This window comes from Danio rerio, chromosome 14 (assembly GCF_052040795.2).
Source record: "Danio rerio strain M-AB ecotype USA chromosome 14, GRCz13ab, whole genome shotgun sequence".
Lineage (NCBI taxonomy): Eukaryota > Metazoa > Chordata > Actinopteri > Cypriniformes > Danionidae > Danio > Danio rerio.
Genome location: NC_141034.1, coordinates 25,182,880 through 25,199,835, shown reverse-complemented (window position 1 = coordinate 25,199,835; position 16,956 = coordinate 25,182,880). Strand labels below are relative to the sequence as shown.

The 16,956-nt window shown below is 37.0% G+C and overlaps 1 protein-coding gene across 4 annotated transcripts in view; it reads left to right on the top strand.

Moving 5' to 3' along the window:
- The first annotated feature begins 430 nt into the window (after window positions 1-430).
- The window catches only part of si:dkey-74k8.3, a 64,965-nt gene continuing 48,439 nt past the window's right edge, over window positions 431-16,956 (top strand). Inside the window, exons 1-4 of one of the 4 annotated variants that reach the window (XM_087281470.1) lie at window positions 431-1,168; window positions 1,751-1,810; window positions 6,403-6,505; window positions 11,313-11,934. In XM_087281470.1, the coding sequence (XP_087137596.1) occupies window positions 971-1,168; window positions 1,751-1,810; window positions 6,403-6,505; window positions 11,313-11,671 (720 nt within the window). In that variant the 5' untranslated portion in view covers window positions 431-970 and the 3' untranslated portion in view covers window positions 11,672-11,934. Of the gene's footprint in view, window positions 1,169-1,750; window positions 1,811-6,402; window positions 6,506-11,312; window positions 11,935-16,956 lie in introns of those variants that run through there. The other 3 variants (XM_087281471.1, XM_087281472.1, XM_087281473.1) reach the window with 3 other exon arrangements.

Sequence of the window (16,956 nt, the reverse complement as noted above, 5' to 3'; positions counted from 1 at the left end):
AAGATACATCATTACAGTGAAAAATGCAAAATTGTGATTTAAGGGGGAACACTCCCTCGCTTCCCTTTGGCTTAGTCCCTGGTTTATCAGGGAATGCCACAGCGGAATGAACCTAATAACCTTCTTCGTGAACCATTCAAAATTATAATTATATTTTTTTAAATACAAGAAACTCTGTTTTTAATCATACATATTCTGCCTTTTTTGTTTTCATATTCACTCCTCAATTACCCCATGTAAACAGAACGAAACGCACGTCCCAGCCTGCAGATCTGCTCGCACCGCACCTCCGGCCAAATTGATCTTGCAACGCCTCGTGTCCTGGAGCGAGCGGTGCTGTCGCTGAACAACTGTGTGAACGGGATTCTTCATGGCACAGGAATGCAGGAGGCGGAGGCATATTATATCTGCAGTCACACAACACAAAAGTATTCAAACTTCTGTCCGCGGTGACGACTGAGCACATCGGACACCTTTTCCTTAATCCTTACACAGGATTTATCTCGGATTCGAAACGCATCGCTTTGTCAGAATAAACACCAATATTTCTTATGTAGAGAGGCGCACATTTGAGAGCCTATTTTCCATTTCTCGTCTTAACACTTCGTTGTACGATAGATAGCCTGCCTACCATATACAGTCATCCAGGCGCTATTTTTAAGTGCCCTTGGCAAGCGCGTGCCCGGCTACTTTAGCGACTCCCTCAGTGAACTTTTTAGTTACACGCGCAGCCTGTGCCAACTAATAGTGTTCCGTGTTTGCCAATTGTTTTTTAAAGCAAGTCTTAACATAGCCATGAACTAGGTATAAAAAGGACTGTATTTAAACCTGCAGGTTTTTATTCGTACATCTTTTCAAGGTAAATAAAATAAAACAAGGGCGACTATAGCTGGACAGAGCTGACAAGCTATTATTGCTGCACTTTGATTGTTTTGTATTTGAGAGTCGTGTATTAATCCGGGTTTTAAGGATGGCTGTTCACAACGTCGTCTCGAGACTTTCAGAAAAGCTGCTGTTCTTTATGTTTTTGGTTCTGGTTCGTTCAGTTTTGTGCCATGGCTTGACTGAAGAGTTTACCTCAGGATCTCTTATTCTGGAGCCTCTGGACGCATTGAGAAGATACGTGGAGTCCATTGTTGGCACACATGCAATTCAGATTTGTGTTGAGGTAAAACTGTTTTGTTATTATTATTATTATTATTAGAGTATTTCTGAAATATGCTTATGACATTCCTTTACAGGAAAATATTGTTGATATTTTATGGTCCTACAGACTGCATAGTGATTGGCTTATTTAAGTTACTTTGTTTCATTTGCTAAATATAGAAAACATTGTGATTTCATACAGATTTCATTTAGCCTGTCACAATGCAATGTGTGAATTTATAAAAAAGAATGAGCACACTTTAATAACCAGAAACACTTTTTACATAAGGCTTTTGCCTCAGAAGAAAATCTGAGAAACCTGAGACACAATTCAAACCAAAGACATATATAGGAGAAACTTCCTCTGTTATGGTGAAGTGAATAGTTATTAAACATTTTAATTCAGATCACCTTCTAACAGGACCTTCATTTAATTCCCTAACAAATGCTAAAACCTTTGGTATGTGGTATTCATGGCTCTCACCCCACTTTTGTCCCTCTGTCATGTTGCTTTAATCCCTTTTAACCCCCTCATCTCCTTCACTCATCCTTTGTCCTAATTTACTCTGCTTATGTCCCCCTCACCCACCTCTCTTTGACTCAGAATGCGGTCTTGTACCTTGACTCAGTGTTTGGCCCAGAGAACATCTATTCCTTTGCAATGGTAAGAACAAGTATAAGTGTCTGAGCTCATGTCAAACCGGCTGCATTAACTGATCTGTACACGTGTTTTGACAAGCACACTGCCCATCTTTGTCTGTGAAATTGACAACTGCTACCAAGAAGAAACAAATGCCAGAACAGGTGTGTAAGTGATGGTGGCTTACGCCCAGAATGGCAAACAATGCTGCTTTGTATAGATTATCCGGCTATTAACTCCCTTCATGAATTCATGCACACTCTTTCTGTTTGTTTACGTTTGTCCTTCACCAAATAAGATGACCTTTTCGTTCGAGAGTGTGTATATTTGATCAGCAGTAATGTATGTGTGGTTTTGGTAGAGGGTGCATGTGTTTGATAATGTTAAGAGGGGTGTTCAGCTGTCACTCTGACAGCTTTGCCTGCATGCTAACTTTGACAAGTAGCTCTATTTGTGTTGTGGTGTCCTGCCACACAAATATCATTAAAGATTACGACTAACATAATTAGCCTTTCAAACACTAATAGAAATGTTCTGTAATGACATATGTTGGTTTCCTTGAATGACCTTGCTTCAACCTGTACACTATAAAAAAAATCCTGGTTGCCCTAAATTTTTAAGATGAATCAAACTAATCTTAGTCAATTGAACTTATATTATGTTAAACTGACTTAAAATACATACATACATAACTTATAAAATTAAGTTAGAATATGATTAACCAAGTTTAATGAGTTACAATGAACTAAACAGACGTTTCGGCACAAAGCCACACTGAGGAAGGCTTTGTGCCAAAACGTCTGTTTGTCTGTTATCACCCGTAAAATGTAAGAAAAAGTAAAAATAAAAACAGTACGAAGCAATTGAGTGCGAATCACTACCTTCTTTTGAATAATAGTAACGATAAGGTTAAAGCACCAAACTAAACAAGTACCTAAAAAATCGCAAGCGCGCAGGACAAACTTCAGTTACAATGAACTAAAACATAAGCTGTCTAATTGTTCATATAAGAGCAATTCCAGCGTAATGAATGTGACATTAGCAGTAAAAACCAAAACATAAACTTGCATAAAAAGTATGTTAACATTATATTGAAACATCTATTTTACAGAAGAACTGAGTTAAAGGAGCAGAAAAATATCAATCTGTAAACATGTTTTGTACTTTAAACGTGCAAAATAAACATGTGTTATGGGTGTGACCAAAAAAGTTATTGAGTTCGCAGTATATACAACATACTTGCAGAAATTCTGTGAATTCTAACCAAAAGGATAAAAGTAGGCTCACCATAGAACAAACAGGTTTGAATTTATTTTATTTAATATTTTAGCATTTGGAAAAAGCGACCAATGTGAAATTGCCACTTGTGTGATTTTACTAAATCAAATATAATAGCTTGAAAAAATTGACACAGACATTTCCGAGCATTTCTAAAGTACTGTAAAATACTTGCTTACACAATAAAAAACTTTGTGAAACGGTTTCCATATTTTGGTGAAAACTTTTTTTCATGGCAAGGTTGACATTTGCATAGTATTGCTCATAATTCTTTACAGTGTAGAGAACCTTTTATTCAGCAAGATTCCTTAAAGTAAAAAGGTTTCTTATTAACGTTATTTTAGGAAGCAAAACACCATTGCACTGTAGTAATCTTTAACACATATACAATAGGAGGAAGTTTCTGTCATTTGGCAATGAAATTAACTGGGAATGGTTTTAGTTTTGGGAACATATTTTGGGTGACTAAATTAGCTCCTACTTCAGATTAGGATTAATGCTGCATTCCAGACAACTCAGATTTTTCCTCACATATTTTCAAGATTGCAGACGACTGAATGAGCATGGCATGAAACTGTGAAATCTTTATCATCCTGCACAAGTTGTATGAAAGTGCGATTTGCAATAAATATATCAATTGTTTCTATATGTATGAACGACTACAGCCTGCTTTTTTGTCTATTGGGCCAAATGGTTCTAATGGTTTGGTGACACAACATGACACATTGGTGTCATGATTTGGTATATTTCAATACACCGAAAAAGAATGAAACTTATTAATTGATTTAACGTATTCAAACTAAAATCATAATCTACGATGGTTGCTTTACTTTGAACTTTTATGGAGCTACTTGAGCCATCTTCTGTGGTGTCTTCTTGTCAGGATATAAAACAAAATCAGTACTTTATAAAAAAAGAAATGTAATATTGTAATAGTTCTAAACAAATGCAAAGGAAAAAAATATATAGGTATCCGCAGGGTTTTAAAAAGTCTTAAATTTCAAATTTAAAAACTAAATTTTAGCCCTTAAAAAGTATTAAATTCACACAAATATTGTCTTTTAAGTCGTAAATCATTTTAAATGGGCCTTAATTTTTCTTTATTTATCCAAAGCTCCCTAGTCGATCAAATCACCAACAATGTTGCCGACTATTTTTAATGAAATGGCGCTAAGCTCTGCACGGAAAAGTCGCATTTGCATATTAGTGACGTCATCACGTCCAACTGTTTCTGTTTGTATAATAGACTATGGTTAATAAATGGGTATTTATATACGCTTTATGTATGCACATACGAGGACTATGCTGAGAGCACTCAGAGGCGGAGAAGGGGCTGACGGCATCACCCGCAGCTCGCTGAGAGAGTAGGAATGGTACAGTATGGGCATACGAAAGTCTATAAAAATCTCCAGTAACACACACAAAAAAAATAAAAATAAAATAAAAACAAACAAAAAAAATCACCAACAATTCATCTTAATAAAACTTTTAGCAAAACTTTATTTATATCTAATACTCTACAGTCTGCTGCGCATCCATTTATTTTTTAAAGTTATGTTAAAAATGTATTTACAACTACAGTATGGTCACCTTGATTTGACACATTATTTAAATATGTGGCTAAGAAATAACTATTTACAATTAGTTTTTTTTTTAATGGGGCAAGTATTTTTTTTCTGCTTGGCCATTAAAAAATCCTCAGTGTTTAGCCCTATAGGTCTGAAATTGTATTCCTCGTGGTCTTAAAAAGTTTTTAATTTGACATGGTGAAACCTGCAGAAACCCTGATATATGGAACCAGGTTTTTTTACTTTTTGTTCATATTTTCTGTGAAAAGAACAGATCTGCTGGATTCAACAATACTATTTAATTAGGTAGTAACTAATTAGTGACTAACTAGTCTCATTTAAAGTGGAAAACGCCCACTGGCTATCAGGACAGAGGTTGCAGGCACAGCCAGGAATGAATAGTGTAACGGTGCTCTAATAATTTAAACAGTGAATAATTCCTGCATGTGACAGTAACTTCTGTTTTTCTCCATTACATACTTTGCAGGCGTATTTTTCAGTTGTTTTTAATGAGAGCCGCATTCTCTTGCAGAACACTATGGTTTTTAAAATGTGCCAAAAGTGAAAGAATAAGTCGAGTCTTAATGTTAAAGAATGTTGAAAGACAAAATTGTGTAACTGTGCAAATACACGTCGGTCGACACTTTTGCCCTAACCCATTAGCCATATTGCAATAAGTTTGGTAAGCATATACCTGACTAAAATTAATTTTCTTTAAGTGTAGGAGGGGAAAACTGCACATTCTGTGTTACAGTACATCATTTCTATATTCACATATTTACACACTTTACGCTCTTTATTTGACAAATATCTATTTTACAAATAACCACAGTGAATTGTTTGGCTTGGAATGCGTGCTGAACTGAAAGCTTTGTACCAAACATTGCACACTATTAGGTCTAAAAACTTTCAGCTGTCAGGTAGGGTTCCAGCTGTATTCCCATGTGAGCATGGTATGGCGTGGCATGATTACTAAGCAGTCTGAGCCCATACTGATCTACAGGCTACAAGTTTCTTCATAGCTGGCAAAGAAAAGAGAATAGTGTGGCCCAATAGTTGAAAAGCAGCTTATGTTTTCATCTGTTTGACTTGTTTTTCTTTAATTTGACATTATAGCTGACGTTTTGTAGAATTGTTGAGTTGTGAATGGCAAACAGATTTTGGCAGAGCCTGAATATTATTTTAAATATATGATTTTGACACGATTCAAACACAAAATGTTTAGTTGTGTTTCTGCACTATTTTGTAGTTGTATTGACTGGAATCGTCTTCTGTAAATCAAGCATAAATTATTTGATAGTCATTTTATTTATCAGAAAATATTCAATTAAACAGGACACGTTTTAAAGTGTGAAAAAGGTCTATAGCATTTTACATTATTGTTTTGATTCTTATGAAGCACATAAATGTTGTTTGCTAGCGGTCTGAGATCTGCTTACCAAATATCTCATATTACTGTTCTAGGTGAAAAAAAAGGTGCAATGTTTTACCTACATATACATACACTTTGCTTTATAATGCAAACACAATTTAGTTTGTTCAAGTTTTTTTTTTTCTGAAATCTACAGAATTTGTACTAAACCCTAAACCCTCCTTTAATTAAATCACATGTGCATTGTGTCACTTCAGTCAGTGGGCTGGTTAATGATCAGCTATGGCCAGTGATCTCTGAGACGAGTTCAGATAAAGACTTCCTTTCGTATGAAAACCAACAATGCACACTACGTAGTCTCTTCTGACATAGCTTTTTTCTTCTCAATTTTGATTTAGTTTGTCGAAATGGTGCTGCAGTTTGTAGCAGAAGGAGCCGCCAGTGGGCTGAATGTCATTGCTGTGTATGTGTCTGAGATCCTCCGAGCTACGGGAGCAAATGGTGAGTAAAAGTCACCTCTCAGGGCGTAGACAGGGCATATTTCAATATTTAAACAAAACACTGTTTAGCTTGAATATGGATAACATTATTCTTAGAGAAATTCTGTGTATTGATAACTAAAATTCAAATCACATGAAGTACCTCCATTATCTTTCAATCTCCAACTATTACTCTGAATACTGTATATATTATAATATAACTAAATAATAAAGAAAGATTCACTGCTGCCTGACGCTGTCCTGAAATTAATGACTGTGACCTTGTATATGTGGAACAAAAAAGTTTTTAGAAACACCTTTGAATGTATAGCTTGTTTGGAAATGACGTAGAATAAATGTATTTCCTTATCAAGCAATATTTACATGATGTGTTGTTAATGACAATTTAAATTCCCTCCATCTTGAACATGTTCTCTGATGTCATTATTCAATTTCACAGAAACCACTTAAACAATCTTTCACACAATCTTTTTAAAGGGACATTACTGTTGTGGTGAAAATTATACTGATATTGTGTGTTACACCTATATTTTGTGTAAAAAATTATAATTACAGTAATCTTACATTAATAACTATAAAACATTTTAAAAGCCCCTATTTTGCATTATAAAAAGTCATATTTTGTTTTGGGGTGTCTCCGACAACAGGCTGATATGTATGCAAGGTCAAAAAACACTTTCATTGTCTTATATTACGCATTTATTTTTGCCTAATTATCCTATTGACTCCCATATGATTCGTTTAGCTATTCATTTTTTCCCAAGCCCGTCCTATGCGTGAGCCTAATCTGCTGTGATTGGTCTGATGAATCAGTCTGTTGTGATTGGTCGATTGCATTGAGTGCGAGACAGAGAGAAACGCCTACCACGGTTATGAAGTAGCAGAGAGTATGTGAGAGCCCAATGCAGGAATGCAATAAAGTTAAACACCAGCATATCACTCTTGACCCTAACCCCAAGTAATAAAAACGACACACATTCAGTATTAATCCACACAGTGACAAAAGTTGAACTATTTCAAAAATGAACAGTGCCGTGTGTGTAGGAACAGCTGACGGGGGCCAGAAACACATTTAAATCACTAAAGGAAGAAGCACACGTCACGTTCTCAACACGGTTTTGGACTCACTATGTGAAAAGCCCAATACAGTTTTAACCTGAGAGATACAGAACAAGCACTGATCTATAAAAGATAAGTGATTACAAGCTGCGCGGGGCAATTACAACTTACAACATATTTTACAGACTACACAAAATGAGGCAACCATTTAAATTACACTTACATGTTATGATCCAGAGGATAAAGAAATGGATCCATATGAACTGTAACAGTTACTGACGAAGTCCCGTACATTATAGTCTCTGCTGCTTCTTGCTGTAATAGTAAATGGCTGACAAATCCCGCGCTGCAGGGTAGGATATTGTATCAAGAATCAGAAAAATGTCAGGAACAAACACAGCACTAGGTTGGCTATACTGTGGTATTGTTGTAAAACTGAACTTTTAATCCCCACAGAAAATCTCCATCAGTCCCGTGATCCCTCACACTCCGCTAGTTGAAAGAAAAGGCGCGTTCATGTTTTACGTGATCCGGTACTACATATTTGGTGATGTACTGTATCGATGTCGATATGTTCAGGTGAAGATCCAAACCCAAACCGATTCATTTATTCGACTCTGATTCGACTATTTAGTTAAAGAATCAATCGTTTTCAGGAGCACTTTCAGATTTAAACCTGAGCTGGATGTTTTCATTCACTTGTTCCTGTATTGCACACTGCGTGGAAGGTTATTTTCAAAAACCCATAACAGGGGCTCTATAAACGATTTCACTAGTGCTTAATTAAAGTAAATTTATAGTTGCCAGATGAATCATATTTTAAAATGTTATTTTCATTGTTGAAGTTTGAAAGTCTGGGTCTGCGACAAGGTGAAAACTTTGATTTTGACACCTAAAAGGGGGTTGAATAATAATTTTAAAATATCATAGAAAAGTAGTATTTTTTTATTGTAGTAGTATTTTTTATTGTTAGTTTGACAAAGAAAGAGGAGTTTAAATAAAATTAGTTTATTTTTGGATATATGATCAAAGGACATAAAAGTGCCATAAAATGAATTTACTGTCAACAAGTTAGCAGTCGCTAAACTCGGCTTGTGTGCAGGATATATTAGACACTTATCAGGATCTTTTTTAATAACATTCCCCTATTAATTAAAAACAACACTAATGGAATAAATATACTCAGAGTAGGAAGTATGTGCACTCTAAATGCAGGAATTCTCTGCACTGGTGAGATTTCATCAGTATGAGATTGCATCATGTCTGCATCCAGACCCTTCTCAAGAAAGAAGCTGGAATTTCATTTTAGATGGGACTCAACACAAAACATATAGTTGTCCAACTTACTAGTTTACGTATTATCTGTGTCTCTCTCCTTCTCTTTCATATATATATGGTAATACTTTAGTACCAATTCACTCACTATTAACTATACTGGCTTATTACCATCTTATTATTAGGATATTGTCTATTTATTAGTACTAATAAAGCTTATAAAGTCTGTTCTTATTCTACATCCCTAGTCTTACCTAACACCTAAACCCAACTATTACCTAACTAATATTAATACACTGTTAATTAGTACTTTAATGAACCAAAAGTCTTAGTTAATTGTCGGTTATTAGTTAGAATTGTATTCCTTAAAAATAAAGTGTTAATATACAAGAGAAGTTGGGTGAATATGCTTTGGATAAAATTAATAAATGTAAAACAAATAAATGATCATATATTATTCTTAGATATATTATGCATTTCTAGCACATTTAAATGAAAATGAAAGTTATACCATGATTTACTCACTCTCAATTCATTTTAGGTAAACGTGACTTTATTCTTTCAGTCAAATTCAATCAGAGATATTAAAAAATATATATTTGTCTTTTATATTGTAATTATAATGATGTTTTTATTTTTTTAATCGTGTAGTTCAAATGAGATCTGATAAGTTATCCACCTTAGGAAACAGACACATATGGCTCCATGGGGGTGAATAATGGTCTACTCTAGTGAATTCATTCATATGAAAAAATATCCATATTTATTACATAAACCATTTTGTACCATTTTTTATAATTACCCTAAGATGGCATGCTAAAAGTCCCACTTCTTCTTTGAGGTGCATTTTTTGGTGCATTAGCGCCATCAGCTGGACAAGATGTGCAACCCCTTTATACTCAAACAATTGTTGACTAGCTTAGAGTGTTTTATTAATTATCAGCTAAAAATGTTCGAAAAGTGATCACAAAGATATTGTTTCTCTATATCATTATAACTGCTGCTATTGTTTTATACTAAAAATGAATTTTTGAGCTATATATATAATATATGATTACAATTGGCTGATGCTGAATAATACTAACAATAATACTAGGGCAACCTAGAATAATGCTCTAGTGAACACATTAAAACCAAGAGCATAGAAACCAATTACTTAGCAGTCAACCAGAGCACATTAGCAAATTTGGTAGGAATGCCCTAACAACCACCTACAGCAGACACCATGCCCTAGCAACCAATTAAAGCAGTTAACCAAGTTACCCAGAAATTCTTAACAAACTTTGTAGCTATCTCCTAAAAACTAGCAACAAAAAACTGTAGCAGTCTTATGGCAATGACCTGAACCCCCTAGCAATCACCTACATTACAAAGTACACCTTGCCATCTTAAATCCATTGGAAATCAGCCAGAACACATCTACAAACTACCAACAACCAAATTTTAGCAATCACTCTGGACAACCTTAACAAACTTAACAACAATGTGTAGCCACCACCTAGAACACAATGACATTTGAGCCTGGTTTATACTTCTGCGTCAAGTGATCGGCGTGACCCACGGCGCCTGCCTTGTGCGTAGCAGTGCATTTATACTTCTGCACGCTGATTCTGTTGCTCTGCAATAACACTTCCTAAACGCTAGTTGGCAGTTGGTGTTTATGTTCCTTTAGGTTGAGTTTCTTCGCTGGTGCTTTGTTTTTTCTGAATGCTTCCGTAATGTACAAGTGGCTTAAATTCACTCATTTTGAGGCAGGCACTGGCGGACGTACAACAACTTTAATCATAAGGTAAATAAAAACAGCCAGTCTCCATCTGGAGCTTCTTCACGGGACTCCACACTTGTAAACACTCGCTGCATCAATGCTCGCGCGGCTCTCACCTCCGTCAGTGCTCCCAAGCCGACCAATCACAGAGCTTGCGCTACATTTACACATTACATTTTTTGAGAGGTGCATGCGCTTAACGTAAAAGTATAAATCAGCCTTTACACCACCAAGTACACTACCAACAAACTACATCCACCAAAAGTCCCTAGCACAATTGTAGCTGTTTATTCTTAGCAATCTTCCAGCAACCACTCAGAACATCCTCGTAGAAATCTACCAACCAACAAATAAACTCTAGCAACCAACTACTGTAGCAGTCACCCAGAAAATAAAAGCAACTGCACAGCTTTAATGCAACAACCATGAAGAACACCCTAGCAACCATCAATATGCCACACAAGTACACCCTGCCATCTACTGTAATAGTCAGTTACAACAACTTATCAACAACCTTAACCATTTAACAACCATTGCAAAAGCCTTAAGGTTTCTGAGGGACCCACAGGACGTTTGTGAGTTTGTTGACAAAATTGTCAAGCTAATTTTGACCAATCAGAGTTGATTCTGTTTAGGAAATCACCGCTCTCGTTAACCCAAGAAATACATCTGATTAAACATTGTTTTTGTTTGTTTGTCTTTCTCAAAGAGATAATATCCATCCCTCATTTCACCGCTGAGGGTGTATCTGCAGTGACAAAGTGGGCTCTGCTGGCTGTTCTTGGCTACTATCTGCTGTACTTCCTGCTGAGAATCACCGTGGGCCTCGTAAGGCGAGTGTTTTGGCTTGTCAAGCCAGTCGTGGTAGTGTGGCTGTTTGTGCGGATCGTCAGTGACCACGTCGCATCACCTGAAGTCACCACAATGAGACTGATTCTGCTGGTGCTCCTCTGCGCCGTATTCGCAGTCGCAACGAGCAGCGGTGGAGGGAAAAACGGGAGCCTGGAGAGCCGAATCAGCAAACTAGAGGGACAAGTCGATGGGACGGAAAAGAAAACACGGCAGTGATGAGCAGCTCATTACAAGTAGGCAATATAGACATGGACTCACAATAACAGAAAGATGAGCACTCAGGGATGACATGCTAAGCGTCTGATGCAACTCTGAACAGCATTACTAGTATTTCTGTCTTATTTGGCCAGTTCTCTCCTGCTTTGAGTGTATTTGATAACCCATATTCTGTTTTTACTAAATGTAAAGCATGAAGACTAAACGTCATCTGACAGCTCTGTGAATGTCATGTGGTACAATTAAAGTTATCCTTGAGTGTTTTATGTTGCCCGTTTCATTATGACTTACATGAACACACTGGTTCATTCATTTTCACTGTGGTCTGGATTTGCTGAAATCCTCTTCTACAAAAACATCCTCTTATGCAGTGACCCTCAATATTTTGCTCGCATAGCAGCTACCTATGTCACCTACGGCAAGGCCCTGGTTGTTGGGATGAGAAAAGGTTTTATAAATGATTTCTGAAAGAACTCGTCAATCGCCGCTATGTACAGTACAGACTTTTAAAAACGAATTCTTTACTGCTCACAGAAAACAAATGAAGAACTTGAGTTTAGCGATGGTAAAACAGCGTGAGGTGAGATATGAGCAGTTAAACATTTAAAGGGGTGTTCCACTACGATATTATATTTTAAATTTGAGTTGATGTGTAATGTAGCTGTGTCTGAATAACATCTCTGAATGTAAGATGTTCAAAGTCGAATGCTAAGTGAGACATTGGCTTTTACAGAGTTAGCTTAAGCAAAACCTACAGCAAACGAAGTTTGGGGACTACAAAACTGCATCTGGGTTGATGAGATCATAAACCCATGAGGTTACACACATTTACCATGTGCATACATCCTGCACAGCCACAGGGCAAGGAAAGAGGTGCTGTAATGTTATAGCAGAGAAAGTTAAAGTGGTGTCCAAACCCTGCTATTTTCACTGAGCTTTTTCTGTTTCTGTATTTGGGCTTAATTCCAAAGGACACTACACAAAGAGAGAAGTGCTTACAGTTGAAGTTTAATTATGTTCCAGAGAATTGTGAAAAAGATATAGCTCTAGCATTTGACCAAGGACAGCTTCCAGAAGCTCTCCCAGTTCAGTGCTGGATTCAGCTAAAACTCCTCAAAGAAGGAGCAAATCCAACCATAATAGAAGAAGCTGTGGATTGAGCCACAACCTGTACGTGTTTTTATTTGTTCAGATTGATCTATTACATGCACAGTGTCTAGCGTTAACAGTATATGTTGTAGCAAGGACATAAACAACGATGTAAACAATGGGGAATGCTGTTTGGCATCTTTAAAAATTTAGCTACAAATTCATTTTTATCCATCAAAACTGCTGTAAAAACCCACAATCGTCACCAGTACTGCAGTGTCTCTCTATGCGCCCGCTTTCTGTCATTCTACGTCTCAAATAACGAACTTGCAAAAGGTAAGTGAAGGTTTCACATTACTTACACATGCTCATAATCAGAATATGTTAGAAAGACACTTGTCAGGTTTTATTCTAGAGCAGGGGTCACCAACCCTGTTCCTAGAGAGCTACCTTCCTGCACATTTCAGTTGCAACCCTGACCAAACACACCTGTTTGTAATTATCAAGTGCTGCTTTAGGCACTATTAATTGGTTCAGGTGTGTTTGATCAGGGTTGGGACTGAATTCTGCAGGAAGGTAGCTCTCCAGGAACAGGGTTGGTGACCCATTTTAGAGAGCAGGCGTGAGGTTCAGCTGTGTCCTCTTCATTCTCTGTCTGATTCAGGGTCAAACTAATATGGCTAACAGCTACTCTGATCGACAGTGTTTACACAGCAGGGGCAAAGCGTGTGTTAGTAGAGGCGTGACCAGGGGCGTCGCTAGACCCCATTTACTGGGGCATGTGCCCCAGTAAAAATCGCCAGTGGCCCAGTAAATTCTTTGAGATACGATTTACTTTATTCAAGCGTATTTATTAAGAGTGGTAATTCCGGAATAAAGATGCAATTCTCTTTGTGCAACCGAACCAACACTGTTGAAAGCAATGTAGTTAATCAAAAAGCAAACTGAAAATGTGTGCAGAAAAAAAACTTACCCACGTGCCTCAATGCTCCAGCTTGATGCGCTGCTCTGCTACTGTTGTAATGTCTTGGTTGTGAACATGCACGCTGAAAAAATAGCTGTGCTGATTTTGCGCCTCGCATGCTTACCGGCGTAACAGTCTTTTATGCAGAGATGTCGGCGCACAGTTAGTTTTGCAAGTTGAAAAAAACTAAGTTTAAATAATATGATGATGATCTTATTTAGACTAAGCATGGCTCCTGATAAATGTTTTGTATGAAGCAAAAGGAGGGACACTGAGTCAGGGAGGCTAATTCTAGGCCATGAGTCTAACACAACAGATAATTCTATAAAACATCTATTTTGCATTATATAGAATTGTCTTCTTTAGAATTTTAGTCAAATTAAATTAATATTCATGCAAAAGATTTCTTAAATGACCTTAGCACCACTCCAGTTGTGTCTTTAGATTTTTTTCAGTTACATTTAGGATTATTTCTCTTATTTATTTAAAATAATAATTGTAGAATAAAAATAATACTGTTATTTATTTAGAATTATATGTAACTTATTTGTTTTATTAAAAAAATAATAAAACGAAAAAAAAATATATATATATATATGTGCCTGAGTACAGCTTTATGTCTAGCAACGCCCCTGGGCATGACGCTTTTCCTGGTGAGGTGGACCAATCAGAGTCTCTCGAGAGCGGGCCTTTCGGAGGAACTAGGAAATATGACAGTCATTTTCATTTTAGCTGAGTAGCTGTGTATAATCAAAGAATAGGAGGATAAATTAAAATTATTATCATTATTTGATTTTTTACAAATGAAGCACACATTGATTTGCACCCTATAAACACTACCAAGCCTTAAAATCTCACTCTGGACCACCCATTCAATATTTGCCAACAGTTTTAACAGAAATGTTAAATTACCTACATTAATATGAAGGGGGACAAAAATACCACTGAGAGGTCACACGATGGGACAAGGGTGAGGAAGATCTGTAGGATTCCCAAGATCATTACGACAAGGCCAAACTACTTTAAGTGCGAATGGGGCATGCCCCTTATTTAATAGCTTAAGAAAATGTCAACAAGTCGCCAGCAGTTAGCTCTCTGCAACTCTCTATACTGCTCAGTGAGCGTAGCCTTACAGATGAGTGGTTGAACCGAGATCCTAACTCTCTATGATTGTTAAAAATCCCAGGATGTCCTTCTAAAAAGAGTAGAGAATTAAGCCCCGGCATCCAGACCAAATTTGCCCACTGGCCTCTGTCCATTATCCCCATGTCATAAATGGCTTAATCATGTCTCCTCTCCACAAGTGTGGAGTCCTGTGAAGTAGCTCCAGATGAAAAGTTTTGTTTTATGTATACCTTATGGTTAAAGTTGTTGCACGTCCGCCAGTTCCAGCCTCAAAATAAGCGAGTTTGAGCCACTTGTACAATGAGGAAGCGTTCAGAAAAAACAAAACATTTGCGAAGAAACTCTACACAGAGGAACATTAACACCTCACTGCCAACTAGCGTTTCGGAAGTGTTATTTCAGAGCAACAAAAAGAGTGCACAGAAGTATAAATGCACAGCTACGCACGTTGCATGCGCCGTGGGTTAAGGCTGACGCAGAAGTATAAACCAGGCTTTAAGCTGGTGTGTGGTGTGCTGTCTTGCGCAATATGGCTCCCACCGCGTCATCCTGGTGGATGCTGCAGGCTGGTGGTGGATGAGGAGATTCCCCAATATGTAAAGTGCTTCGAGTGTCCAGAAAAAGCGCTTTATAAATGTAGAGAATTAACATGTTAAGTCAAGCTGGAATCATGGTAACAACATGCAAAATTTTTGCTGGAAACATGCTAACATGCTAATCAATGTTAGAAACATGCTAATTCATGCTAGATGTGTGCCAATTTGTTAGAACCATGTTAATTCATGCTAGAATCATGCTAACAACATGCTAAAACATGCTAGAAACATGCTAGAATCATGCTAACAACATGCTAATTTATGCTGGAAAGATGCTAACATGTCATGTTAATCAATGTTAGAACCATGCTTATTCATGCTAGTATTCATACTATGTGTGCCAATTTATTAGAACAATGTCAATTCATGCTAGGATCATGTTAACAACATTCTAATTCATGCTAGAAACATGCTAACAACATGCTAATTAAAGCTGGAAAGATACTAACATATAAATCAATGTAAGAAACATGCTAATTCATGCTAGATGTGTGCCAATTTGTTAGAACCTTGTTAGTTTATGCTAGAATGTTGTTAACAACATGCTAAATCATGCTAACAACATTCTAATTCATGCTGGAAACATGCTTATTCATGCTAATCAATGTTAGAAACATGCTAAATCATTTACAGACAATGATCTGAAAAAGAGAAAATATCCAGTAAGCAGCAGTTCTGTGGGCACAAATGTCTTGCTGATGCCAGATGTCAGAGGAGAATGGCCAGACTGGTCCCAGCTGATAGAAAGGCAACAGTAACTCAAAAAACCACTCGTTACGACCGAGGTATGCAGAAGACCATCTTTGAACGCACAGCACATCAAACCTTGAGGCGGATGAGCTACAGCAGCAGAAGACCATACCGGGTGCCTCTCCTGTCAGCTAGGAACAGGAAACTGAGGCTATAATTCACACAGGCTCACCAAAACTGGACAATAGAAGATTGGAAAAATGTTGCCTGGTCTGATGAGTCTTGATTTCAGCTGCAACATTCGAATGGTAGGGTCAGAATTTTGCGTCAACAAAATGAAAGCATGGATCCATCTAGGCTTTTATGAATGCTTCAGGCTGGTGGTGTAGGGAATATTTTCTTGGCACATTTTAGGCCCATTAGTACCAATTGAGCATTGTGTCAACGCCACAGCCCACCTGAGTATTGTTGCTAAACATGTCCATCTCTGTCATGTCCAGACTGTAAAAAATAATGTAGGCTACTGCAAGCATTTTAATCACTGTTTACATTATTTTACATTAGTTTTTGAACCAAAACAAAAATGTTACACTATGTAATTTAAACTGGCAAAGAAGTCAGCCATCTGGCACACCACAATCTAGAATAATAGTTGTGAGCTGTGAGATCTGCTGTGTACAGGATTTCGATCCAACTTCTGTTTTGTCTGAATCTAATAGAAGAAAATCGTAGCTCATCCAGTCTTTAACATCTTTAATACACTCATTATGTGGACGTTACTCGTTGTGTGGGCGTTACTACTATGACAACAATCAGACGTT